This window comes from Nicotiana sylvestris, chromosome 3, assembly GCF_000393655.2.
Source record: "Nicotiana sylvestris chromosome 3, ASM39365v2, whole genome shotgun sequence".
In the NCBI taxonomy this organism is placed as follows: Eukaryota; Viridiplantae; Streptophyta; class Magnoliopsida; order Solanales; family Solanaceae; genus Nicotiana; species Nicotiana sylvestris.
Window position 1 is genome coordinate 193,204,772 of NC_091059.1, and position 26,491 is coordinate 193,231,262.

General features: G+C 34.9%; 2 protein-coding genes and 1 long non-coding RNA gene across 6 annotated transcripts; 2 read left to right on the top strand and 1 right to left on the bottom strand.

Annotated features, from left to right (window-relative positions):
* Positions 1 to 262: 262 nt before the first annotated feature.
* LOC104221679 (ELF3-like protein 2) lies at positions 263 to 4,652 on the bottom strand. Of its 3 annotated transcripts, none has more exons than XM_009772790.2 (4): positions 4,076 to 4,652; positions 1,739 to 2,244; positions 1,187 to 1,238; positions 263 to 1,111 (listed from the first exon to the last, which is right to left on the bottom strand). In XM_009772790.2, exons 1-4 carry the CDS (start codon positions 4,166 to 4,168, stop codon positions 479 to 481), a joined length of 1,284 nt encoding a protein of 427 aa, XP_009771092.1. In that variant the 5' UTR covers positions 4,169 to 4,652; the 3' UTR covers positions 263 to 478. The 3 variants fall into 3 exon arrangements, with proteins under 3 accessions (XP_009771092.1, XP_009771093.1, XP_009771094.1); XM_009772791.2 differs by having other exon boundaries at positions 1,739 to 2,264; positions 4,076 to 4,649; XM_009772792.2 differs by having other exon boundaries at positions 1,739 to 1,980; positions 4,076 to 4,647.
* Positions 4,653 to 5,229: 577 nt separating this feature from the next.
* Positions 5,230 to 17,980, top strand: LOC138886956 (uncharacterized). The gene is made up of 3 exons (XR_011405921.1): positions 5,230 to 5,387; positions 5,526 to 5,623; positions 17,730 to 17,980. It is a non-coding gene; the product is annotated as an uncharacterized lncRNA (long non-coding RNA).
* Positions 17,981 to 20,583: 2,603 nt separating this feature from the next.
* On the top strand, positions 20,584 to 26,168 carry LOC104215293 (uncharacterized). 2 transcript variants are annotated; one of them, XM_009765063.2, is made up of 10 exons: positions 20,584 to 20,705; positions 20,932 to 21,107; positions 21,692 to 21,823; positions 21,915 to 21,965; positions 22,627 to 22,723; positions 23,624 to 23,670; positions 24,336 to 24,552; positions 24,989 to 25,118; positions 25,188 to 25,230; positions 25,911 to 26,168. In XM_009765063.2, exons 1-10 carry the CDS (start codon positions 20,648 to 20,650, stop codon positions 25,950 to 25,952), a joined length of 993 nt encoding a protein of 330 aa, XP_009763365.1. In that variant the 5' UTR covers positions 20,584 to 20,647; the 3' UTR covers positions 25,953 to 26,168. The 2 variants fall into 2 exon arrangements, with proteins under 2 accessions (XP_009763365.1, XP_009763364.1); XM_009765062.2 differs by having other exon boundaries at positions 20,588 to 20,705; positions 25,884 to 26,168.
* The last annotated feature ends 323 nt before the right edge of the window (positions 26,169 to 26,491 follow it).

Consider the following 26,491-nt stretch of genomic DNA (forward strand, 5'->3'; position numbering starts at 1 on the left):
TTGATTATATCTTTTTCTCTTATTCCATGTGTTTAGATCTAGAGTTAATTATCCTTGGCTAAGATTCATCCTCTATTTTCATCATTAATTAGTTAAACAAAAAGCTTAACACTTTTTGGTCAAACAAACACAAGTTCAAAGCAAAGTGAAAAAGGGAAAATAAATATTCACAAACACAAGATCCAACCTGTCGTCTCTCTCCGAACAATAGAAATCACCTTAACATTATTTATTGCAAGCTTGCTGCAAATATTCGCAGAGAAGTCAGAAAATAGTTTAAGATTATTGACATTTGTACTATATCTTCAATCCATCTTTTACATCCGTGCGCAAGTTTCAGTCAATGATACAAAAGAATGAAGTTAGTTTCTGTTGCTTTCAATTGAATGCATTTACAGTAAAGAGTCTTTTGATTAAAAGAAATGATGAAGGACATACAAAAGGAAAACATATAGTAATAGTTGAAAGGGCCTACTCCTTACAAGGTAAGACTGAAATGTAGTTTCCTTTCTTCCTGTATGGACCTAAATATCCGAGCTGCTGATTCAGGTGCTGTCTTAGGGTTGTGAGGCACAACCTTAATCACTTGAATTCGCTGCTCCGTATTGTGATCCTCAACTGTTTGACTTTGAAACTTCGAAAAGTCTCCTCGAACAGCAGACAAGTTCACAGGCGTAAAATTACCATAAGTTGATGCCACGAAACCGGGAGGAGGAGGACAAGGTCCGGTATAGTTTTTGTAAACAAGTCCTTCAGAAGGTGACCTTATTGGAACTAAGCACTGATTTCCAGGAAGTGGTAATTTGGGATCAGAAGTAACAGATCTTGATATCGGTGTCCCTACGTATGAATTTTGAGTTGGCTGCTGTGGTATGTGTCTTCTATCATTTTCATTATCGAGAGTAAGCAGCTTTTCGGGAGCATTATTATCCGCTGAATGCTCAAAAGTTATAGGTTTCGTAGGATCAACCTTTGCTTTAACAGGCACCGCAGAAGATTCGCGAACATTATTGGATAGCAACTTTTTCACTGAAGATCTGATAGAAGGTTGGGTGAGATAGAAGTTGTTTTCAAATAATATATCTGGTGATGCGGCAATCAACTTCTGCACCTGAAAAAGATAGTAGCTTAAGTAAATTCTAACCCTCCAGGTTACATTTAGTGTTTCGCCAAAAATGTGAAGTACCTTTATGAGCCTGTGTAGCTCAAACACTTGTATCGCCAAGATCCGTTGTTGGCTGAAAATAGTAAACAGCAAGTTAATAATACATCACAGACAAAAAGAAAAACTAATAATTGACCAAAAACACAGCAGAAACCTCTGTCCCAGAAGTATTTCCTCAAATTCCTTGTCGATATATTACTTTAAGAAGGCCAATGCACTGAGCCAGCGACGGACCATACACAAACTTGGACACCAAAGTAACATGAAACCTTCTATTGATTGTCGCAAATTAGATACTTTGGCAAAGTACATTTTAATATGAAGGATAGTGTTTATGCCAATTTAACCACCAGTTAGTAGATAAAATGACTTCTTCCACTTGTGCAGTTCAAAGTTCTAGCAAGTGGTGTTATCTAGATAAATAAATGGAACAGTGTAGCACGGGGGCAGAGACTGAAAGTAAAATCAAATTCGTATCAGCAAAATTACTTTACTAACTTCTCGTGTCGAGCCTCAAGTTTACAAGTCTACCATCACGCTACCCTGGAAATACATGAAAGAAATTAGGCTTACTGTACTATGGTTCTTCTTGCTATGCAGAATAGTTTCGGACCAATCAATTCCATGACATTATCTGGAGATACTTCAACGAATGACAGAGAATTTGAAGTGCCTGAAATTCCCTCACGTCTGCCAGCATCTCCTAACTTAGCCCTCTTTAGAGATCGATGGTCATCCTCAAGGGGTAGATAGGGACATAGTCGATCCTCCTTCATGTAAGCACGTCTCTTTGCTGATGAAACATCTGAATTGGCCTGGCTTACATCCAGAATACAAAGATCATTGCTCCTTTCAAAAGCATTGGTAGGAGAATTACTATTAGAGCATGATAAACTCTGTGGCTGAGAAGGATTAGGACATAAAGCCTTATGATTTAGAGGCTTCAGTTGTTGTACATCAGGATGTCTCGCCATACAATTCGTTCCACTAGAAGAATATGGAAGAATCATCTCAACAAAATGAGTAGACTGGGATGAATTGCAGAACGGAGAAAACGGAGTTCTGTAATTGCTATCAACCTATGACCGACGAAGACATTCTGTGAGCAGATGAAATGAAACAGCTTATATCAACTTCTCAGCTAGCACTTATCAGCCAATATTTGGCCCAAAGTATTTTATAGTTCACAAAATCACAAGCCATTAGCACCAAGGTCCTTACCTCATCCCATCGTTAAGGAAAAACATGGAACATTATCAATTAAGCAAAGCTAGCTAAAACTATTATTCTATGGTGGTTAATGTATTGGTCTAAATTTGGCGACTAGGCAGTAAGGGATAAGCGAGATCAAGGACGGGGTCAACTGCGGGTAGTAACTGAAAGCCGCTCTCGAGAGGGCTGATGCCAAAGACGGGCAGCTGAGATGAAGAAATAACAGTAGCATAGGTTCAAATATGAATATAAGAAATATTCCTTTGGATATTCCTTAATTTGTACTTTTTAGGATTTTGGGGAAATATCTCCCATAAATAGAAGGAGATAGAAACAAAAAGTGTTGGAATAAACTCCCTACAAAAATAATATTCACGGTACTAAAAACGGAATAATAATGTAGCACCGAGATACGATAATTAACACGGATAAAAGAAGACACCAAGATTTTTACGTGGAAAACTCTTTTGAATAAGGGAAAAAAACACGGTCCTGAGACGAGCAACTGATATCACTATAGCAAGGAATTTTACACTTTGTAGGTCCGAGTAAAATACTCCAAAGACCACTACAACACTCAAAAGAAATGACCCTCTTTTGATATTTTTATCTCACTACAATATCGCTCACTCTCTATTTTCCTCACAGACTATTTTCTTATACCTTATCTATGAAACCTCACTCTTTCTTTCTTTCTTTGTTGGTGTATCAAAATAAGGGCCGAAGCTCTCCTTTTATAGGCAGAGCCTCGCCTATTACATTTGACATTTCCTTCTGCACGCCTGCCGAATTTGACAAATGCAAAAGAGATGATGGTTGCCAACTTTGAAAACAACCAACAAGGAAGAAAAGTCTTCCTTAATTAATGGGATGGACCCCACAAAAAGGGGATCTTCGCTTTATGAGAAAAAACACATTGTAAAAGATTGACCTGAGAGAATATACAACAGTTGTCTTGTTCATTAATTATCCTATTCAAACATACGTTTTTGCTTCTTTATTCACAAGATCCAAAGATCCCTCAACCTTCTTTATTTCTCTTTTCCCCACGATGATGTCAGAGAAAAGAACCATCCAAGTGTTACAATAATTGGGTGGTAGATTCCTTTTTGTTATATTCATTGTCACTATCTACATTTATTGCACAATATTTATGTTATTGCATTTACGAGCATTTAATCGGCTGCATTTACGAGCATTTAATCGGTACAAACACACTGATTAACGTTGTTTATCTTAACCGGCTTTGAATATAATATTTGGTGTAGATTTTATTATTCTTAACTAAGATTCACCGTTCATTTTATCATTAATTGATTTAACTGAAAGGTTCATAACTTTTTGGTGAAACAGTTAATAAGCTAAGTTATCAAATAGGAAAACAGTTTCTGAATCTGAACAGGACAAGAAATAAACATATGAAGAAATTTAAGTCAATAAAAGAATCTGATGTCTTGGTCCATGCATTTTGATTTGTTTATATATCTTTTGGAGTGCTAGTATTCTATCTTATGTGTGGTTTACCTCTATAAACATGTCAAAAGCTGCATTGACATGTTTGAGCATTTAAGAGAATGCAATTTACCAGCCAAAGGATGTTTAATCGACTCAACAGCGAACAACAATCAATTCAGGTTATTCGAAATTCAAGCAACTATACTGAAGAAGACAAAGAGAACATTAAAATGCTTTACTTACAAGAGCTATTTTGGTAATGGCGGCGGACTGTTCACAAAGAGCCATTTTGTTCCCTCCTTTATCGGTATCATTGATATGTAGCCTCGGAAACATACAAGAAGATTTGAAACTGTTTAGCAGATTAGTAGTACACTTCTAAAGATGCACACAATGAGCCTACCCCACAGAAGTGAAAACGGTTTTCTGTTTACAATATTGAAAAGGCCAAATAATGAAGAAACAAGAAATACTATCACAGAAAAGGTGAGTCTTTTATTATGTAGTGCAGTGAAGAAGATTGAACAAGGATAGGTTGACAGTCATGTGGGAATCAGAAAAAGAAGATCACATGAACCAATAGAAGAGGAGAATGAAATATGGACATTATAAGACCAACAGTGGATAGAAAAATATAAAATTGCTTCAAATGGTTGACGCTTGGAACCACAAGTGCCACATTATAAAATCTGGCCAATCTTTTCACAGAAAAATCTGTAAAATATCTGGCTCTTTTGCCCTTTATTATTAATCTCATTCGTTCTAGTTAGTCTAATGAATGAGTCTAAGGCCTCATTTATTTGTACTTAATGAAGCTCTGAATCTTAATCATTTAAGATCTCAGATATTAAGCGCGTTTGTTTTTTAAGTTTGAATCTTAATTATTAAGTGTGTTTTCTTTTTTTTACTTCACAATCACTTAATGGGTCTGAATAGGTTTATATGATTAAGATCCATAACATGGACTTAATTTAATTAAGATGCTATCATTCATATTCATTATTAATTGTCATAACCGCCTACTATCATCAACAACCACCATGCAACCACCAGGGGCGGAGCTACAGTAGTGGGTACGGGTTCGGGCAAACCCAGTGACTTTTTCCGAAACCTTGTATATGTATTGAAATATTCATTATATATATATATAAATATATAATGCCGAACTTAGTAACAAAATGGTTCTAGGTTCAATGGTAAGGGTTGGGCTTGCTGTGAAAGAAGCAGTGTTTTATTTTGTTGCTTTTCACATTTTTTTAATACAAATCACAAACTGAACGATGACGTTTTCTTTTAATAAACATAAAAACGTTTTTGCTCAGACGTTCCTCTAAATAGAGACTAAACTAACATTTATCTTTTAATAAATAAAATAAAAAAACATTTTCTTTCTTTCTAATAAAGAAAAGAACAAAAGCCTTCCAACTCCAAAGACCAAACGACAAATCCCAATTCCCAAATCAAGAAAACTAGGGGTCTTCTCTGCCTCTGTTTATCGACAATCACTACTAGTCTGCTACCACAATCTGTTGGACGTCCTCCAATTCTCTGCTGTGTATGCTCTTTCTCACTTAGAAGTTAGACCCATTTTTCTTCTTCAATTCTTTTTTTCTGATTTTGTGCTTCATATGTTTCTCTTATATTTTATATTTGATAATTTATACAAAATTTGATTTTTAATCTTTGATTCTAGGGTTGTCCCACATTTTGACCTCTATTCTTTTGGTCAATTTGTGCTTTTGTATTTTCCAAAAGCTCAAACCTGGAATCCCTGACAAACCGGTAGACAAGGTATGTGGTCCATTGATCCTACTTTCTTGTTTTCAATTTCTTAGTGAGACCAACTTACATTCACATAGGTACTAGTCAGAGATTAAATTATCATTGTTATAAAATATAACCTAAAATAACAATATAGAACAAGCAAAAACAAACTAAGAGATATAGAGCGAAAGAGAGATTCTTATTTTTTCTTCAATTGTGTGTATTTTCCTATCTATTACAAGGCCTTTATATAGGCATAAAAGTGAAGAAAATATGTCATGGAATATATCATTGAACATACAAAATATGTCATTAAACATTTGAGATGAAGATTATGGAAGAAGAGTAGACATCCAACATAATGTGATATTTATCATAACACTCCCCCTTTGATGTCCATAGATAATGTACCTCGTTAAAACCTTATTAGGAAAAAACCCTATGGGAAAAAAAATCCTAGTGAAGGAAAAAGAGTACACATGTTTAGAAATACGCCTTTTAGTTGCCTCGTTAAAAATCTTGCAAGGAAAACCCAGTGGGACAAAATCTTGTAAAGGAAAAAGAGTATAACGCGTATTAACTCCCCCTGGTGAGAGCATCAACTCACATCCTTGAGCCTTCGCATCCCAATTTTGTACACCAGTTTCTTGAAGGTTGATGTTGGTAGAGATTTGGTGAACAAATCAGCCATATTATCAGTTGAACGAATCTGTTACACATTGATATCACCATTCTTTTGAAGATCATGTGTAAAAAATAACTTTGGTGAAATGTGTTTTGTCCTATCTCCTTTTATCAATCCTCCCTTTAATTGGGTTATGCATGCTGCATTGTCTTCATACAAAATTGTGGGTAGTTTTTCACACTTCAAACCACATTTGTCTCGGATAAGATGTATTATAGACCTCAACCAAATATATTCTCGACTTGCTTCATAAATAGCAATTATCTCAGCATGATTAGAAGAAGTAGCCACAATTGATTGCTTAGTCGATCGCCAAGATATGGCAGTGCCGCCACATGTAAACACATAACCTGTTTGAGATCGAGCCTTATACGGGTCAGATAAATACCCAGTATCGGCATAACCAACAAGATCGGGATTGTAATTATTGCCATAAAATAAGCTCATATCGGTAGTCCCTTTTAAATATCGCAATATGTGTTTGATCACATTCCAGTGTCTCCTTGTATGAGCAGAGTTATATCTTGCTAAGACATTAACCGAAAAAGTTATGTCAGGCCTTGTAGTGTTAGCAAGATACATTAGTGCACCAATTGCACTAAGATATGGTACTTCAGGACCAAGAAGCTCTTCATTCTTTTCTTGAGGTCAAAACGGGTCCTTATTCACATCAAGTGATCGAACAATCATCAGAGTACTTAATGGATGTGCTTCATCCATGTAAAACCGTTTCAATACCTTTTTAATGTAGGCAGATTGATGAACAAAAATCTCATTTGTCACATATTTAATTTGCAAACCGAGACACAATTTTGTCTTCCCGAGATCTTTCATCTCGAATTCCTTCTTTAAATAATCAATTGCCTTTTGGAGTTCTGTAGGAGTTCCAATAAGGTTTATGTCATCGACATATACGACAAGTACAACAAATTCCGATGTTGTTTTCTTTATAAAAACACATGGACAAATGACATCATTTATATAACCCCCCTTTAATAAATACTCACTAAGATGGTTATACCACATTCTTCCTGATTGCTTTAGACCATACAAAGATCTTTGCAATTTGATTGAAAATATTTTCCGGGACTTTGAATTCTGTGTGTTAGGCATTTTAAATCCCTCAAAAAATTTCATGTATATCTCATTATCAAGTGAGCCGTAAAGGTAGGCTGTAACTACATCCATTAAATTCATGTCAAGCTTTTCATGGACAGCAAAATTAATGAGATAATGAAATGTTATAGCATCCATAACAGGAGAATATGTTCTTCATAATCGACACCAGGCCTTTATGAAAATCCTTGTGCAACAAGGTGTGCCTTATATCTTTGTACCTCATTTTTCTCATTCCTTTTGCGTACAAAGACCCATTTATAGCCAACAGGCTTAACACCATTAGGTGTTTGGACTACAGGCCCAAAAACTTCACGTTTTGCAAGTGAACTTAGCTCTAATTGGATTGTTTCTTGCCATTTTGGCCAATCAAGTCTTTATTGACAAAGATTGAGGTTCAAGATCCTCACTTTCTTGCATAATGCTAGATGCAACATTATGTGCAAAGATGTAATCCACCACTATATCCATTCGATTAAAATTTGTCTCAATATCAATTGGATTTATTGATAGTTCCTTATTTTCTTGAGTCTCAGGCTCATTGATTTCCTCATGAATCTCAGGATTGGTTAAATCGTGAATTTTTTTATGAGACTCTTTCGTAGTGTCATCTTGATCATTTATTTTCCTTTTTCTAGGATTTCGATCCTTAGAACCTAATGGTCTGCCACGTTTTAGCCGTGCTTTTGACTCATTAGCTATGACACTAGAAGATTTTCCAATAGGGACATCAATACGGATTGGAACATTCTCTGTAGGGATATGTGATTTTGTTATCCTTTTCAGATCCGTAAATGCATCTGGCATTTGATTTGCTATTTTCTGCAAATGGATAATCTTTTACACCTTTGTGTTACAAATAGAGGCACGTGGATCAAGATGAGACAATGATGTATTTTTCCACAAAATTTCACGTTTGGTTTCACTAATTTCTCCCCCTAATTTTGGGAAAAATGCCTCATCGAATCGACAATCTGCAAAACGAGCCGTGAACAAATCTCCCGTTAATGTTTCAAGGTAGCGAATAATGGAGGGCGATTCAAACCCAACATATATTCCTAACCTTCTTTGGGGACCTATCTTGGTGCGATATGGGGGTGCTACAGGCACATATACAGCGCATCCAAAAATTCTTAGATGAGATATATTAGGTTCATGACCCAAAACTAATTACAACGGGGAATATTTGTGATAATTTGTCGGTGTGAGACGAATTAGTATTGCTGCATGTAAAATGGCATGACCCCAAATAGAAGTAGGCAACTTCGTTTTCATGAGTAACGGTCTTAGTATCAATTGCAGACGTTTAATTAAAGACTTTGCAAGGCCATTTTGAGTGTGAACATGAGCTACAGGATGTTCCACTTTTATCCCAATTGATAAGCAATAATCATTAAATGCTTGGGATGAAAACTCAGCAGCATTATCAAGTCTAATAGACTTAATTGGATTATCGGGAAATTGTGCCCGTAATCGGATTATTTGTGCCATTAATTTTGCAAACGCGAGGTTACGAGATGACAATAGGCATACATGAGACCATCTAGAAGATGCATCTATTAAGACCATAAAATATCTAAACGACCCACTAGGTAGGTGAATAGGTCCATAAATGTCCCCTTATATACGTTCTAAAAACGCAGGAGACTCAATCCCAACGTTTGTTGGTGATGGTCTTATAATTAACTTGCCTTGATAACAAGAAGTGCAAGAAAATTCATTATTTAAAAGAATTTTCAAATTCTTTAATGAATGCCCATTTGAGTTTTCTATGATTCGTCTCATCATAATTGATCCAGGATGGCCCAATCAATCATGCCAAAGTACAAAAGTATTGGAAGTAGTAACCTTTTGGTTTAAGGTAGAATGTGCCTCAATTGCACTAATTTTTATCCAATATAGGCCACAAGATAAAGATGGGAACTTCTCAATAACTCTTTTTTGGGTAGAGACATTCTTGGTAACGATGAGATATTCCATATTATTCTCATCTATTATCTCAATATAAAATCCATTTCCGCGGATATCTTTAAAACTCAACAAGTTCCTCTTGGACTTGGAGGAGAACATTGCATTCTCTATGATAATTATTGATCCCATAGGCAGAGTTATAGTAGCTCTTCTAGAGCCTTCAATTAGATTACTACTACCAGAAATTGTAGTAATATCTGCCTTATACATACTTAAATGAGAGAAATATTTCTTCTCTTTGAATATTGTATATGTCGTACATGAATCAATTAAGCAAATATTTTTACAATTGAACTTTGATCCAAGTTTGCTTTGAAAGATATCCATATTTGCTTTTTGTAGTTTGACATACAAAAGAAGTATATGAATAAATATTAGTATTTTTAGAGAAAAATGAAAAAGAAATAAAGTTAAACCAATAATTCAATAGCAGCCTTTAATGCATTTTCTGACAAATTCTAATTATTATACAAATAATTACACAAAAAATAATACAAGTACACATATGACTAATACAACTACAATAAATTTATTTACATGTATAAATTATTTGCATTTTCCTCCACATTGTATGAAAAATAATTGATCCGTGTAAGAAAAGAACATACTCATAAAAAAAATTGAGGGTGAAGTAACAAAAGTTGTTCCAGGGTGCTTGTAAACCTTTTCTTAAAGAGAATTAAAGCAACGTAAAGGAAAGTTAAAATTGTTAAAAGATCACTGAGACTAGAATACTAATTAATAGGATATTACTCCTTCTTTGTGAAATTTATAAAATTTCAGAAATAAAAATATTTTTAATAACTACATAAGAAGAATTATAAAGTACAATAAAAATTACGAGATGTTTATTCATTACATACTACGAATAGGAAAGCATAAAAATTAAATTGCTCAATCATCTCTAACCACAGATCCATCGCCGATCAAGTGGTTTATTTTTTTATCAGGGTGCTCAAAAAGATCTGCCACATCCAAATGGGTGATGTCAAATTCATTGTCATAGACAAGATTGGCTTCAGGGCCTTTATTCTTCAGAGATTCTTGATAAAGCTCAACCAAATATTTTGGTATGCGACAAATTTTTGCCCAATACCCTTTTCCACCGCAACGATAGCATTTAGTTTCTGAACCCTCTGCGTTTCGCTTCTCATCTTTCCCTTTCCATTTTTGGAAGTTATTTTTCGGTGGAGGATGATTAACACCAGGAAATTTTCTTCCTTGGATATGGCCACGACCATGACCACAAATATGGCCACGACCTTTTCCACGATTAGCATAATGGGAATACACCTTATCCTCTTTAGGCAATGGTGTAGACCCAGTGGGTCGATTTTCGTGATTTCTCATAAGTAATTCATTGTTTCGTTCAGCCATAAGTAGAAGAGAAATCAACTGAGAGTACTTTGTGAAGCCTTTCTCTCGGTACTGCTATTGCAAGATCATATTGGAGGCATGAAACATTGTAAACGTTTTTTCAAGCATATCATAGTCACTGATATTATCTCCACAGAGTTTCAATTTAGAAGTAATTCTAAACATAGCAGAATTATATTCAGAAACAGACTTAAAGTCTTGGAGCCTAAGATGAGCCCAATCATATCGTGCTTGTGGAAGAGTGACCAACTTTAAATTGTCATATCTTTCTTTTAAACCATTCCACAAAACAAGTGGATCTTTCACTGTGAGATATTCAATTTTCAACCCTTCATCCAGATGATGACGCAAGAAAATCAAGGTCTTAGCACAGTCTTGGGTAGATGCTTTATCTTTATCTTTAATGGCGTCTCTAAGACCCATTGCATCTACATGGATTTCAGCATCCAATACTCATGTCATATAGTTCTTGCCCGAAATTTCATGGGCAACGAACTTTCTTTTCATAATATCAGACATAATTAAAAAATACAAATTTTAGAAAAATTATACCTTAATTTTCTCAAAGATCTTCTTGAGATGGTAGAGCCCCGTGTTGATAACGTGTTATAAAATATAACCCAAAATAAAAATATAGAACAAGCAAAAATAAACTAAGAGATATAGAGAGAAAGAGAGGAAGAGAGATTCTTATTTCTTCTTCAATTGTGTGTATTTTTCTATCTATTACAAGGCCTTTATATAGTCATAAAAGTGAAGAAAATATGTCATGGAATATATCATTGAACATACAAAATATGTCATTGAATATGTCATTAAACATTTGAGATGAAGATCATGGAAGAGAGTAGACATCCAACATAATGTGATATTTATCATAACAATCATTATGTTTTATTTATATAATAAATGTGGAAAGCAAGATTTGCAAACATATGGAAAGCTAAATCACTATTCGAATCATTAGTCATTATTCGAAGCATTAGCCTGTAACCTCTGACTTCTTTCATATGTTGTGGCCTTATAAGTGGGTCTCTTTGTTAGACAAATAAATTGAATTGACTTTACTGTATATACTATCCATCTAGACTAAGTTTTTAAGTTTTTAGGAATAAAGCATATTTAGTTTACAAATTGAACTATGTCAAAAAAGATAAAGAATAGGTTGTTATAGTATTTTGAAACATACAACTTGAAGTGAATTTATATTTTGTGATTTTTGGGGTCTTCTAGCAAAAGTAATATGATCACGAGTTTTTACAAAGCTCAAGCTTCTGTAGCTTCTTCTAGCTCTCCTTTGCCAAGTTTTCCATGCCCAGTTATTAATAACAATATTAATCCTTCCCAAGTATCGGATAAAGTGTTGGATTATGAGCCTGATCCCGCTGAAAGAAAACCAATTTCAGAATATCCTCCTAATTTACTTGACCGCATAGGGAGAAATTATATACAAAATGGACCTTGTCAACCTCGTGATTTTGTCTTTCCAAAAAGAGATTTTGGAGGAATAATTCGTTATTTTAATCCTGAATGGTTTAAAACTTCATGTTCTTAATAGTTAGAATATAACATTAAACAAGATGCAGCATTTTGTTTATGTTGTTACTTGTTTAAAAATGAGGTTGGAGGATATGGAAAAAAGTAGGCGATGCTTTCACAACGGATGGTTTTAGAGGTTGGAGTAAAGGTTTAGAAAGGCTTAAATCACATGTGGGTGACGTGAGTAGTGTTCACAATCGATGTTTTAAGATGATGCTAGATTTAATGAACCAAGCACAATCCATTCTAACTTATTTGGACAAGCAATCTGAGAAAATTAAAAGTGAACATCGACTTCGCTTGAATGCTTCAATTGATGTGATAAGGTATCTTTTGAAAGAAGGAATACTTTTTCGGGGTTATGATGAGAGTGTAAATTCTACAAAAAGAGGCAACTTTTTAGATCTCTTAAAATGGTTTGCAGATAAGAAGGAAGATGTGAAAAATGTGGTATTAGAAAAAGCTCCAAAAAATAACAACATGACTTCTCCTGATATTCAAAAAGATATTGTAAGTTCTTGTGCAAAAGAAATGGTGAAAGCAATTATTGAAGACTTGAATGGGGATTTTTTTTTTTGGGATATTAGTTGATAAGTCTAAGGATGTATCTCATAAGGAACAAATGGCTCTTGTTCTGCGCTATGTCAACAAGGAAGGTGAACTTATTGAGCGATTCCTTGGTCTTGTTCATGTTAAAGGTACAACTGCACCTGCATTACAAAAAGCAATATATTCTTTACTTTTACAATATTCATTGAGTTCATCTCTAATACGGGGACAAGGGTATGATGGAGCAAGTAACACGCAAGGTGAAATCAATGGTCTTAAAACTTTGATTCTGAAAGATAATCCTTCGGCATATTGCATACGTTGCTTTGCTCATCAATTGCAATTAACTCTTGCAGCTGTTGCAAAGAAACATCATGATGTAAATAATTTTTTAAACATTTTGGCTAATGTTTTGAATGTTGTTGGAGGTTCTTATAAGCATAGGGAGATACTTAGAGATGATCAAGCCGAAAATTTAGATGAGTTATTAGTGCTTGGTGAAGTTCATACAGGAAGTGGATTAAATCAAGAACTTGGTTTTCAAAGGTCGGGTGATACCCGTTGGGGATCTCACTTTAAGACATTGTGTAACTTTATTTCTTTATTCTCATCAATTTTTCATATACTTGGAGTTCTTGCAAATGAGGGTTCAAATTATCAGGAGAAAACATTGGCAAAAAGTCTAGTGGAAGATATAAGATCTTATGAGTTCGTGTGTATGTTACATTTGATGTTAAAATTATTGGCAATTACATATGATTTGAATATGGACCTACAAAAAAAAGATCAAGATATTTTTAGTGCAATGAAACTTGTTGATTTCACAAAGAAGCAATTGCAAACAATGAGGGAATCTAAACGGAATTCTTTGATAGAAGATGTCTCTGCGTTTTGTGATAAGAATGGTATTGTAATCCCAAAAATGGATGAGAAGTATGCACTTGGAAAGTCGAAGCGTGAAAGCTCAACTATTACATATTCTCATCATTTGTACGTAGAATTTTTTGTGCAACTATTGATTTGCAACTTTCGAAGCTTAGCAGTCGTTTTAGTGAAGTGAATACTGAGTTGCTTCTTGGTATGGCTAGTTTGTGTCCCAATATTTTTTTTGCAGATTATGATAGAAATAAGATTATGAAACTTGCTACATATTATCCAAATGAGTTCACTGCTTCTAACCTTGAATATCTTAGTTGTGAGCTTGACAACTATATTGACTATGTGCGAGAATTGAACAATGCATTCTCTAAATTGAAAGGGCTTGGTGATCTGTCGAAGACATTGGTTAAAACAAATATTCACAAGACATGAGGACTTATTTATTTGCTTGTGAAATTGAGTTTGATATTACCTGTGGCTACTGCAACGGTCGAAAGGGCTTTTTCTTCAGTGAAGTTTATTAAAAATGATTTGCGAAGCAGGATTGGTGATAAACTTTTTGAATGATTGTTTAGTTTGTTATATAGAGGATTAAGTATTTGAAAGTGTACCTAATGATGCGATCATTGATCGTTTTCAAAACATGACAAGTCGTCGAGTGCAATTAAAATGATAATGTTTATATTCATATATTGTGTTTATCTTTTGTTACTTTTTAAATATATATTAAATATCGATACTCATTCTTTAGTCAGTTTGTTATTGTATATTAGTTTTAGGTCATAGTATTATTTTACAATTTAGAACCCACACACTTCAAATCCTAGCTCTGCATCTGACTACCACCACCACCACCACCATCATCCTCAAACATAGTTGTCACCATAATCGATTACCACCACCCACCATCTGCACCACTCCCACCATCATCATTCTCAACCACAAATAACACCCATCCACCTCAACTACCACAACTAACCACTCCATCACCAGCAACAACCATAACTGGCACTACACATCATTATTAACTACCACATTCCTCAATCGCAACTACCACCACCACCATCCTCAATCATAATCGCCACCATTACTAATCACCACTAATACTACCCTCAACCATAACTATCAACCAAACCTACCACCAACCACCGCCTCTAAACAGCATTCACAAGCACTACCATTAGCCATCACCACCAGCAACTACTATATTTTAAAAAAATTATAGATTTTATTGATAGAATATTAGATTAATTAGTATTTTATTTAAATTTTATGTTTATTAATTTTCAAATAAAAATAAATTTTATACACTCAGATATTAAAAATCAAATAGTTTTAATTATTTAGTATTTAGATCTTAATACACATCCTAATATTCAGATGTATATTGAGATTCAGATGTCTTAATCTTAATACACATCTTGATATTCAGATGTATATTCAGATTCAGACGTCTGAATCTTAAAAAAAACAAATTAGGACAATGCTCCCATATGTTTGCATTAACATAATTTATTCAATAGCAGGTATGTACTTCTAGTATGTATGTAATAATTCTCGAGGCAAGCTATATGAAATTGAGAGTATCGCAATCATACTACGGAATAGGGATTGAAAAGATCATTTGAATAGTTTTCTTGTGATGACCCAAAAGGTCATATCTTGTTTTAGAAGTCAAATTTGTGTTCCGAGGCCTTAAAAATCTCCTTTGGTCTCACCTCGATTTGTGCGCGGTCCGGGCACATTTCCGAAAAGCTTTTATGTGAAATTTAAGAGAAATATTGAATTTAGCCTTTAAAATTGATCAAAGTTGACTTCGGTCAACGTTTTTGGTAAACGGACCCAGACCCATAGGGTCCGTAGTAAAATATGGGACTTGGGTGTATACCCAAAATCGAATTTCGAGGTCCCTAGCCCGAGAAAAAGAATCTTTAAAGAAAATTGTCTATTGGAAAATATAAAGACTTTTGGAAAAGAAACGATGTGTGATCTGAATGGTATCGGGCCCATATTTTGGTTTCGGACTTGGTACAGGTTTTAAAATAATATTTAGGTCGAATCTATGAAAAAATTGGTAAGAATCGGAGTTGATTTGATAAAAATCAGACCCTAGGTTGAGAAAATGGAAAATTTGAACTATCTTATGAATTTCATGAATTTGAGGTTAAATTCGTAGTTGATGTTATTTTGGCGATTTGATCGCACAAGCAAGTCTATATGATGTTTTTAGACTTGTATGCATGTTTGGTTTAGAGCCCCGAGGGCTCAGGTGAGTTACGGATAGGCTTCGGGGTGTATGGACTTAGGAAAAAGACTTGTGCTGCATAATTCCAAAAATTGCAGGTCTCTGAACCTGGGGTTTCGCGGTCCGCGGTGGAATTTCGCGGCCGCTCTGGGGATTTCGCTGCCGCGGTGGGCAAGGCTAAAGCTCCCGCGGCCGTTACTTCGCTGTCAGCGGTTTGTTTCGCGGCCGCGACCCTTTTTCCGCGGTCAGCATTTTAAGGATCTGTGACGGCTATATAAACGGGACTTTTCATCCATTGTTTTTCCAAAACCCTAAAGCATAAGAGACAATTTTTCAAATACTCTTTCTTCCCTAAATCATATGTAAGTTATTTTAAACTCATTTCTTTCTCTCCTTAACTTCTTTTTACAAGATTTCATCCTAGAATCTAGGGTGTTCATTGTGGAATTGGTAATTTTGGGTAGAACTTAGGAATATTGAAATTTGGGGATTTAGACCTTGAATTGAGGTCGAATTCCAAAATCAATTGTATATTCGGGCTCGGGGGTGAATGGGTAATCGGGTTTTGATCCGAATTTTGGGTTTGGACCAAGCAGGTCCGAGGTCAATTTTTGACTTTTTGGGAGAAACATTGGGAAATCTATATCATGCATTAGAATTGGTTTATTTAGCAATTATTGATGTTATTAAGTAAATTATGACTAGATACAAGCGGATTGGAAGTAGAACTAAGAGGTAAAGCAGTAATTGAGGTTTGATTTTTATTCGTGAAATTGAGGTAAGTGTTTGGTCTAACCTTTGCTTGAGAGAATATGAGTTGTGGTCTTAATTGCTACGTGTTAGTGTTGAGTACGACGTATAGGCATGGTGACGAGTATCTATACGTTGGTCTCAAGCATGCCCATGAGTCTTATACCATGATTGTTGTGACTCTATTGTGTATTGTCCATGCTTAGGCTGATGATTATCAATGTTGAACATGATTCATGATAATTTCCTAGTAATTGATCATTGTTGAGTATTGGCTCAAGTTAGGATTTGTTTTGTGAAGTAACTATTGGAAAGAGATTGGTTATAGCTGATTCCCTGGCCGGGATATTATTGTTTATATTGTTAATTCCCTTGCCGGGATGTTATTGTTTATCTTGTTGATTCCCTTGCCGGAATGTATTGTTTCTATTGTTTGGGGTGAGGAAGAGTGTAAAACACGAAAGGTGATGTCGTGCATGATATGGTGAGTGAGTGTTAACTCACGAAGGGTGATGTCGTGCCGATATTGTGAGTGTTAACGCATGAAAGGTGATGTCGTGCCATGATTTGAGAGTTAAAGCACGAAGGGTGATGTCGTGCCGATATTGCAAGAGTTAATGCATGAAGGGTGATGCCGTGTCATGATAATGATAGTTAATGCACAAAGGGTGATGATGTGTCGATCCTGTTGATTCTTATGGTGAGGACGAGAGTAAAAGCACGAAGGGTGATGTCGTGCACGTGTTACTGTTTTCCTTATTCCCGCTGATATAAATATGGTGTTCTTTATGCTTCTCTACTAAAATTCTGTTAATACCTGATATTCCTCGCAGCATGATCCCCTTCCCATCTTTATTTGTCATTTTATGTTATTATCGTTCTGTTCGTATACGATTTAACTGCATAGGTTTATATGGTTGTCGTGTCCTAGCCTCGTCACTACTTCACCGAGGTTAGGGTCGACACTTACCAGTACATGGGGTCGGTTGTACTAATACTGCACCCTGCACTCTTTTGTGCAGATTTCGATGCCGGACCTGATGAGTACCTTGAGGTAGTTGCCTTCAGTTCAGGGAGACCAAGGTAGATTTGCTGGCGTCCGCAGAGCCTGAAGTCGCCCTTCCCCGTTTTAGATTTTTGCTGTCTCTTCACTTTGAGAACAATTGTACTTTTCTTTCTAAACCAGTGTTTGTAGAAATTCGTAGATGTTCGTGAAATTGTGACACCAGATCCTTGGGTAGACATGTATTGGAGTATTTTGAATTGTTATAACTTTTCCGCACTTTATATCTGATTATCTTTAATTACTATTTATCTCTGATTGGATTATTGCTAATGTGTTAAAATCATAGTAGTTGGCTTGTCTAGCTTTTATGAGTAGGCGTCATCACGATTCCCGAGAGTGGGAAATCCGGATCGTGACATTTCTTGATTATCTTTTATCAACTTGATGTGTTGGCTAGTCGACACGACGGGCAAATAGCGGAAGACATAGAAGGCCTTTGAGGTTTGGAAAATGTGACAATTCAAATCCCGGAACGAATACAATCATGTTATGATTAATTTACAATCAAGTTTACAAAAGGTCAATTACATTCTATCTTAGTCCGTTAAATCAAACAAGTTTATTGGAAAAGTCATAAATCGACGAGTAAGTATATTTTAATTATGATTAAGTGATAAAAGTGTATAAACATAAAATATGTCTGATATTCATTTAATTGGTATAAATATTGAGTACGAATAAATTTCTTCCTCATGCACGCCTTGCCTAAAGTTACATATCTTCTAATAATGTTATTAATTTGATTATGCACACTGATACGCAAATCATCACGCCTTACCAAATGTTTTCAAATCAAAACATTTGAAAAACTCATGAAGTTTTTATTAGTTCCCAAAGGGCCTTAGTAAAAACTCCAAGTCAAATTAAGGGACCTACTCGAGTACACCACTATCTATGATAGTATTACCAGAATTTCTTAACCACGTTTTTAATATACACTATATTAATTTCTTAATTATGTTTTAATCTTCTTATTTGAGTTTCAGCAAAATCTATACGATGATTACATAATTCTTTTAATTTAATACATATATTTTTATTACTTGCTGTGAGATAAAATGACAGTTATGATTTTGTTAAATCATGTGATCTAATTTGCTCAAACAAATCGATTGTACTTTGATATGATTAACATTCTTTAACAATGCCCCCACATAAGTTTCCTAAGTTTTATCTTTTGCTTTTGGTAATTTTTGTTACGGAATAAAAAGAAATGGATGGGATGCAAAGGGAAGAACGCAATAAGTAAAACATAATTATTGTATTGCTACAAATAATTGAAAATGAACTACTAATTTTGTTGAGGGATAATTCGTCATGAGAACTATGGTGTAAAATACATTACATATTAAGCTTTAAGTAATTTTTTTTAAAGAGCCCAAATTATGTGCACACACAGTATATAGATCACTTACATTGACTTACAACAATAGAAAACTCTTCATAAAAAAATAGCATTATATGTGTCTATAACTTAAATACTCCTCAAATTTTTATATCCTAACGTTCTTTATAACTTTTTTTAAAAAAAATTATATACTATAATTTTTTATATATTATCAGGTGACATGTTAACTTTTCATAACAAGTGACATTAATAACCTTATTACAACATTAAAAAACCTTCTTCATCACATTACTTTGCAAAATGAAAAAGAACATTTATACTTTTAGAATAAATTCCTTTTTAAAAAGAAGTCATTGCCATTCTTATGGGCGTACAAAGTAAACCGACAAACCGCATCAACCCGATAATTCGAGTTAAATTGGTTTGGTTTGGTTTGGTATTGGGAAAAAACCCCCGACCATAATTGGTTTGGTTTGGTTTTAACTAAAGAAGTCAAATCGAAACCAAACCAACCCGACATTACATATATAGAAATTTTAGATATATTTAATATATAAATATACTTATTGTGATGTAATCTATAAATATTTCTTAAAAAAAATTCATAATTTTATCTTTTAAGGTATTATTTCAAGGTTGAACTTAAAACTTTTGAATGTTCCAATAAGTTTTATAGTCATTAATATTAGTAAATTAAATAATACTAATAAAAGCCCAAACCAAAATCAAATCAATACCAATACTAACAAAAGACATTCAATTCAATACCACGAACGGGAATGTATTGAATATCTATTTTTTGTTTTGCAATAATTTAAATAAAAATGCATAACCTATTTTTATTTTTATTTTTTAGCGTTTAGTCATGTAATTAATACGCCCTTATTAGTCTACTTAGTTTAGCATGACTTAGTACTTTTAGATTATGTTTATTTTTATTATGACTTTTTAATTAGCAATATTTATATTACATAATTTTATTGTCTTTATTGTTGAATATTTTAGGATAAGCCATGACACATCTCATATTTTGTATTATTTTTTTGGAAAATACTTTATATAGTTGTATCTTAGTAGAATTAAAGTTTGATTTGATAACCCGACAAATCAAAATAACTCTAGAATTAAAGTTTTTAGATTTAATAACCCGACACAATTAATTTGATTTGATAATTGTAAAATAGCAACCAACCCGTATACCTCCCTGCCCATTCTTATATAACTTCCAATATACCAGAGTGTGTCAGAACAACGGCATAGCACGCGGACGGCTCCGCCCGAGAGAAACAGAAAGAGTAGGGAAAAAGTATCAAGCAAAAGGCGCATGCCCTGAGCAGAGACGCCGCATTGTACCGTTCTGCAGGTTTTTATAGCCTCTTCACTGCTGCTTTCTCTTTGCTATATCCATTGAATAAAAGCATCAACAACAGCAGTATTTGAGAACATGAATATCCAATCATAGACAAAAAGATTTTTGATGTTAAAATCGATTGTTGCTCTGGTGGTAATTTCAAATTTTTAATCTTATGGCTTTAGCACCTAGTCCTCGCCAAACTTACATTCCTCTACCGTCCTCCAATTCAGGTGGTCTTTTATGCCCAATATTTAGTTTTACTACTATGTTGATATTGTTAACTTAGGGTAAACTATGTGTGCCTATTATTTTCCAACACTTCAATTGTCGTAACTGGTTTTGGGATGTGATTAGGGCTCCAATCAGGGCATGTAGTTCGTTGCCCTTTTTATGTGTATACTGTAATAATTTAGTTACTGGTTAATGTTCGTATCACTTAATCATGCATTTGAGCAGGTAGGCAACATGCCGATCATGAAGTAGTTCTAAAACCAGTGCCCATTTATATCGTCACCCATGAATCTCAACTTCCAGCAACATTTCTCAACCCTTCCCCAAAAAATGAGTTGGTTGTTGGACTTGACTGCGAGGGTGTTGACCTCTGTCGATATGGAACTCTCTGTATTGTGCAGGTATTTGTCAATTCCTACATGTTCTGAGTACATTCCAACTTTGTGCCTCACTTGATTTGCCAATATTCTGATGTTATTCAATAGCAGCTTTGTGTAAGTCTATTAGGAGTAACTTTAATTGAATATCTGTTTTCTTGCAAAGCAAAAATAAATAAATAAATAATAAAAAAAAAAATCATAGCTATAAGTTGCAGGATTCAGAAAATTATCTCCTAACTTCCCTTGCCTGACAATAACATAGCTATAATCATCCTTTAGACTTTGTGCATCCAAATCAAACTCATTACCTGCTTTTTTCCAAATTAATGGAGTCAGTGCTCGGGTTTCATATGTCAAGGCTTGTACCAAGCCCCCTGTCAACCCAAGGTCGACCATTTTGAGCATTGGTTAAAGCTTGTCTTTTCTGTGTCCTAAGTCCAATATTTTAGTGTACAAATTGCAAGATGTGTAAATTGACTTTTTTGGCTTGGGATGGTGATTCCATGCTAAGTTTCACTAGTTTATAGGTTTTATCGTAGAATTTTGGGTGGGGCTTGACCATATTATTCACCTTTTAGTTGACCTTTCGTCATTGAAATTGACAGCTTGCTTTTCCGGATGCTATTTACCTAGTTGATGCAATTCGTGGTGGGAAAAAGTTGATTAATGCCTGTAAGCCTGCTCTTGAGTCTATGTATGTCACAAAAGTTATTCACGACTGCAAACGGGATAGTGAGGTCTTATGGAACTTCTTTTAACCTCCTAATCTTGTTTCTCTTTTCCCTCTTGTATCATTTTTGTCACATATAATTCCTCTTTCTTTTTCAGGCATTATACTATCAGTTTGATATCAAGTTGCACAATGTTATGGATACCCAGGTTAGCTTCTGGTACTTTCTTGTAAGCTATTGGCTACTAGTTTCTCCTGTTATTCTGTTAGATACCTTTTAACGAAAATTGTAAGTGATTCAGACATTACGCTCTTGCTGCTTAACCGGGCCCCTTGCATACTCATTGCATGTTTCCTTTCTACCACCTCATGTGTAAGATATCTTTCTTATTAATGTTCACCTGGATTGTGCTGATTCCCAGCCATGATAGTTTTGATTTCTACACTGCCTCGCTAGATAATATTCTCGCTATATTTTGTTTAATTTACTGCACCACTTTTTGTGACCTCTAACTGATAGGAGTTGGTATCTTATTTAGAAGCTCAACGGATGAAATCTTATTTTTTGGACGTTTATATGATGATTTGACATCAGATCGATGATATCATTTTCATTAGTAATTTGGAAAATAGGACTGAACGTGAGCCATTAATGAGAGGCTTTTCTTTTAGTTGCTGCTGATGATGTTAACTTCTTCCATAGTGCAGTAAAAATCTATCTTGTGTGATAAAATAAATCATTTCCACTGATTCTTTATTCCAGATATGGTTTATTTAATGTAAAGCACTCCTGAACATTAACTTACTTCCAACAGCAAAACAAAGTTTGCTTTTCTACTCGGTGACTGTTTACTTTTCTATGTTGTACAGATAGCATATTATCTGCTAGAGGAACAGTTGGGGAAGAAGAGGGCACCAGATGACCATATCTCTTTTGTGCGCCTTCTTGCAGATCCACGCTATTGTGGTACTATCTCCCTGTTCAGCTTCTATTTATCTTTTCCCATGTGGTGACTGCACTGAGTATATGAATGTTGAGTGGTTAAATGCAAATACTCCTACAGGATGACCAGCTAAGTTTGGTTTTGTTTTGATTCCTGGAAATGTTTGATTTGGTTTTGAGAAGCAAGATCTATATTCTATAAAATATCCAAATTTCACTGGTTATGGTTTTTGGTCAAAAATATCAATTCTTGTAACTTTTGAAAACGGCAGCTGAACAAGGGCAGCCATTATCTCGGATCTGGCTTTGATTATGCTTGCTCTTATGGTTTTTAATCATAAAAGAGAAAGGAAAAGAATTGCGAAGTGTCCTCTTTGAACTGCATCTCATTCTTTGAGGAATGTCTTTTCAGCATTGTGTTGTTATCCATACATTTAGAGAGATGGCATTGGAAATTGATACTATTCTGTAAGTTTTGACTATGGAACAAATTAATTTGCATATTTTGAGTTGTCATGGTATACATGTAATGTAATTAGTTGGTAGGACTGAGGTGGGGAAGGGAGGAAGAAGAATATCTAAGGACAATCAAAAAATTTCTGGCTAGTTCATAACTTCAAAATGTAAAGAGCGAAAATAAATGAAGCAAAAATTCTACGGTGCACAGCAAGGATTCCTTAATACTGACAATATAACCTCAACTATATTTGCACTTCCAGTGGAACTTGTAACTCTGACCACCTCTTCTCTCTACCTTTAGTTTTTGCTCATAAAAACTTAGGGCATGCAATGAACTTTAATGATGCTCATGACTAGAAAAAGCTTGCTATGGAAAACTTCTAGGTTGTAAAAAAGAAGTTCATGGAGAGATAAAGTTGCTAATTGGCTTTCCTTTTCCTTTTTATCTCTTTTATGTGATTGCAGGTATATCATACATTGAGAAAAAAGAAGTCCGTTCCCTTCTGAGGGAGGTTGGATTCTATGTTACCAATTTCTTTCTTCAGTTGACATGCCTTCCATGTGGAACATGCATCCTTGGTTATCATTCCCAGACCACAGTTAAATAGCTTTATCAGAGAAAAGATAATTTTGAGAAAGTTCTTTGACCCTTTTGCCAAGGGGTTCTTAAAGACTTTGGTAGTCGAAAAACAAGATGAATTATATGTGGAAAGAATTACCAAGTAGGCACCTGGCAACAAGTAGTCTTCAGGAACTAACACAGTGAGAAGATAAACCAAAGTCTTACTATGCCTCTCCCCCACCCCCAAACAAAAGAATAATTAGGAGAAAAAAAGAAAGCCACCCCCCCCCCAATCCCTGCTATGGGTAAATAATCACCTAGTATTTAGAGTTGGCAAGGGATGAGTTCTTTGACAAGATTTTCGTTGTTTATTGCTCCAATTAACTATGTATGTGCTCTTCAAAATAGTTGCCGATCCCAACTAAATGGTCTTGTATTTTGATAAGCTTCAGGTTTTGCGCAGTTATACATGACGGCAACTTTTCACTTCTCAAATTAACTTTAGTATTAGATTAACTATATGGAGCTTCTTTCCATGCTTAGATATCCCATTTATGCACAGTGTCTTTGCTTATGTACCTTGTAGAATCACATTGCTTAGTTCCTTTTCCACAGGATCCTCAGTTTTGGACTTACAGACCATTATCTGAGTTGATGGTCCGTGCGGCTGCTGATGATGTTCGCTTTCTTCCATACATATTCCATAAGATGATGGAGAAATTGAGTGAACAATCATTGTGGAGACTTGCAGTTCGTGGTTCACTTTGTTGTCGGTGTTTCTGCATAAGTGACAATGGATATGCTGATTGGCCAGCAATCCCTTCCATTCCAGGTGATCTCGAGCTCTCCACCAAGGCCATGAATACTTAGTGATACCAGAATTCACATGTTATTTTGTTTGGATATTCTCTTATGTAATTGGAAAAGTTTCTTACTATATTAAGGCCATGTGGCCTCGTCCTGATTTATGTCTAGTTTGATCACCTCTAAGTTAGTGGAAAACTAAGCTGGCCCATCAAAAGTATAACACAAGAAGTGTCAGATGTGATGCATGTAGGTGGAAGGCTGACTGACATAGCCTATTTTGGAGATACAAATTTGTAATAGGACATACAACAACAACATACCCAGTAAAATCCCACAAATTTGTAATAGAACATAATTTTGAAAATTTAATTTGTGAAAGTTTGCATATTATCAAATTGCAAGATAATCTTAACCAATAAAATGTTAGCGCATTTCTGCTAAACTGTGATTCATCCTGTCAGAGTTCCTCAATGTGGAAAGAGATACTTTGGAAGAGGAGATTCTGTCAGTACTTGATGTGCCAGCCAGGAAAATGGGATGTGTTATTGGAAGAAAAGGGTCCTCGATTTTGTCAATCAAAGAATCATGCAAGTAATAGTCTCTCCCTTTCATCATTCTTGTTTGCTGGTTTAGTGGGTCCTAATATGAAACATTTTGCAGGGCAGAAATTCTAATCGGTGGATCAAAGGGGACGCCAGACAAGGTTGGTAAATTTAAACATGTAACTCTTTACTTTTGAATTATTATCTGAAGTAGATTGTCATTCATGTCTGGAAGGGATACATTGTACTTCTTCCTCTCTTATGATCTCAATTATGTAGGCCAATTCATTTACAAGTTTGCAGTTCAAAATTAGCTCTTAAATTCTGGTGTACTTATCCTCATTCACATACATTGTTAGGGAGGAAGTTGGCCGGGATCCCACCGACCCTTCCACTAAATTCATCAACTATCTTTAACTTTTAGCAATATCACCCATTTCAAAGAAGAAGAAAAAACTTTTAGCAATATCATTACATTTATTACATTTGCAAGAGCCAAAGATCACATTGGTCTATGTGATTAGTGTGGGGCCGTTAGACGGGGCGTTACCTAGTATAGGATGAAACTTATATGAAGCAACGATGCCATCCCAAACATCCCAAACATTAAAAGGAGGAATATCAGCTTACAAAGAAATGTCATCTGTGCCTTCGAAATCTTGAAATACTTCGAAGTTTTTTTTCAAAGACTACTCTTTTCATTATTGAATTTGGTTTGAGATGCAACCAAGTTTTAGACTAATCAAAAAATGACTTTTAGCTTTATAGAAATAATTTACAATTGCATAATACAACTCGATCACTGTTTGATCAGGTTTTCATCATCGGACCCCTGAAGCAGGTAAGGAAAGCAGAAGCAATGTTGAGGGGCAGGATGTTGTGAGATACTTTTGACCCTTTTGCTGCACCTAGAAGCCAAAGTTGTGCATTCATATTACTCGATTGTCACGCTAAACAAACTTGAGTGAGACATATCTCACTTCTTTTGCTAAGAGATGAATTCATCTCACGTTGGACGGGGTGCTAAATGAATGCATATGTTTGAAGTTAAATTCATATTTCTTTATTAGGCGCGAATGAAGCTGAGTTTGATTCCGTACTTTCACTTTGCAGCTTGCACTCTCTTGCACGCACGTATTATAAAGAAAAAGACCATTGTTGGCCTTATACTTTGATATCAGAGTAAAGAGTTTTAGACTTGGTTTATGCACGCATTTGAATGTATTTTAGCGCCCTAATACCTCTCTTTCTGGAGTCGTCGTAAGAATGTTATGACGAGGATGATTTGAATTTTAGCGTTGACAAGGTAGGCATTGTTTTATTAGTCAAATGTGGACTTGATTGGTGGAGAGTGATCTCTTTGCTTTAGGGGTCATTGTCATGCCCAAGGAGTGGCCAGCTTGGGAATTTTACAAATACTAC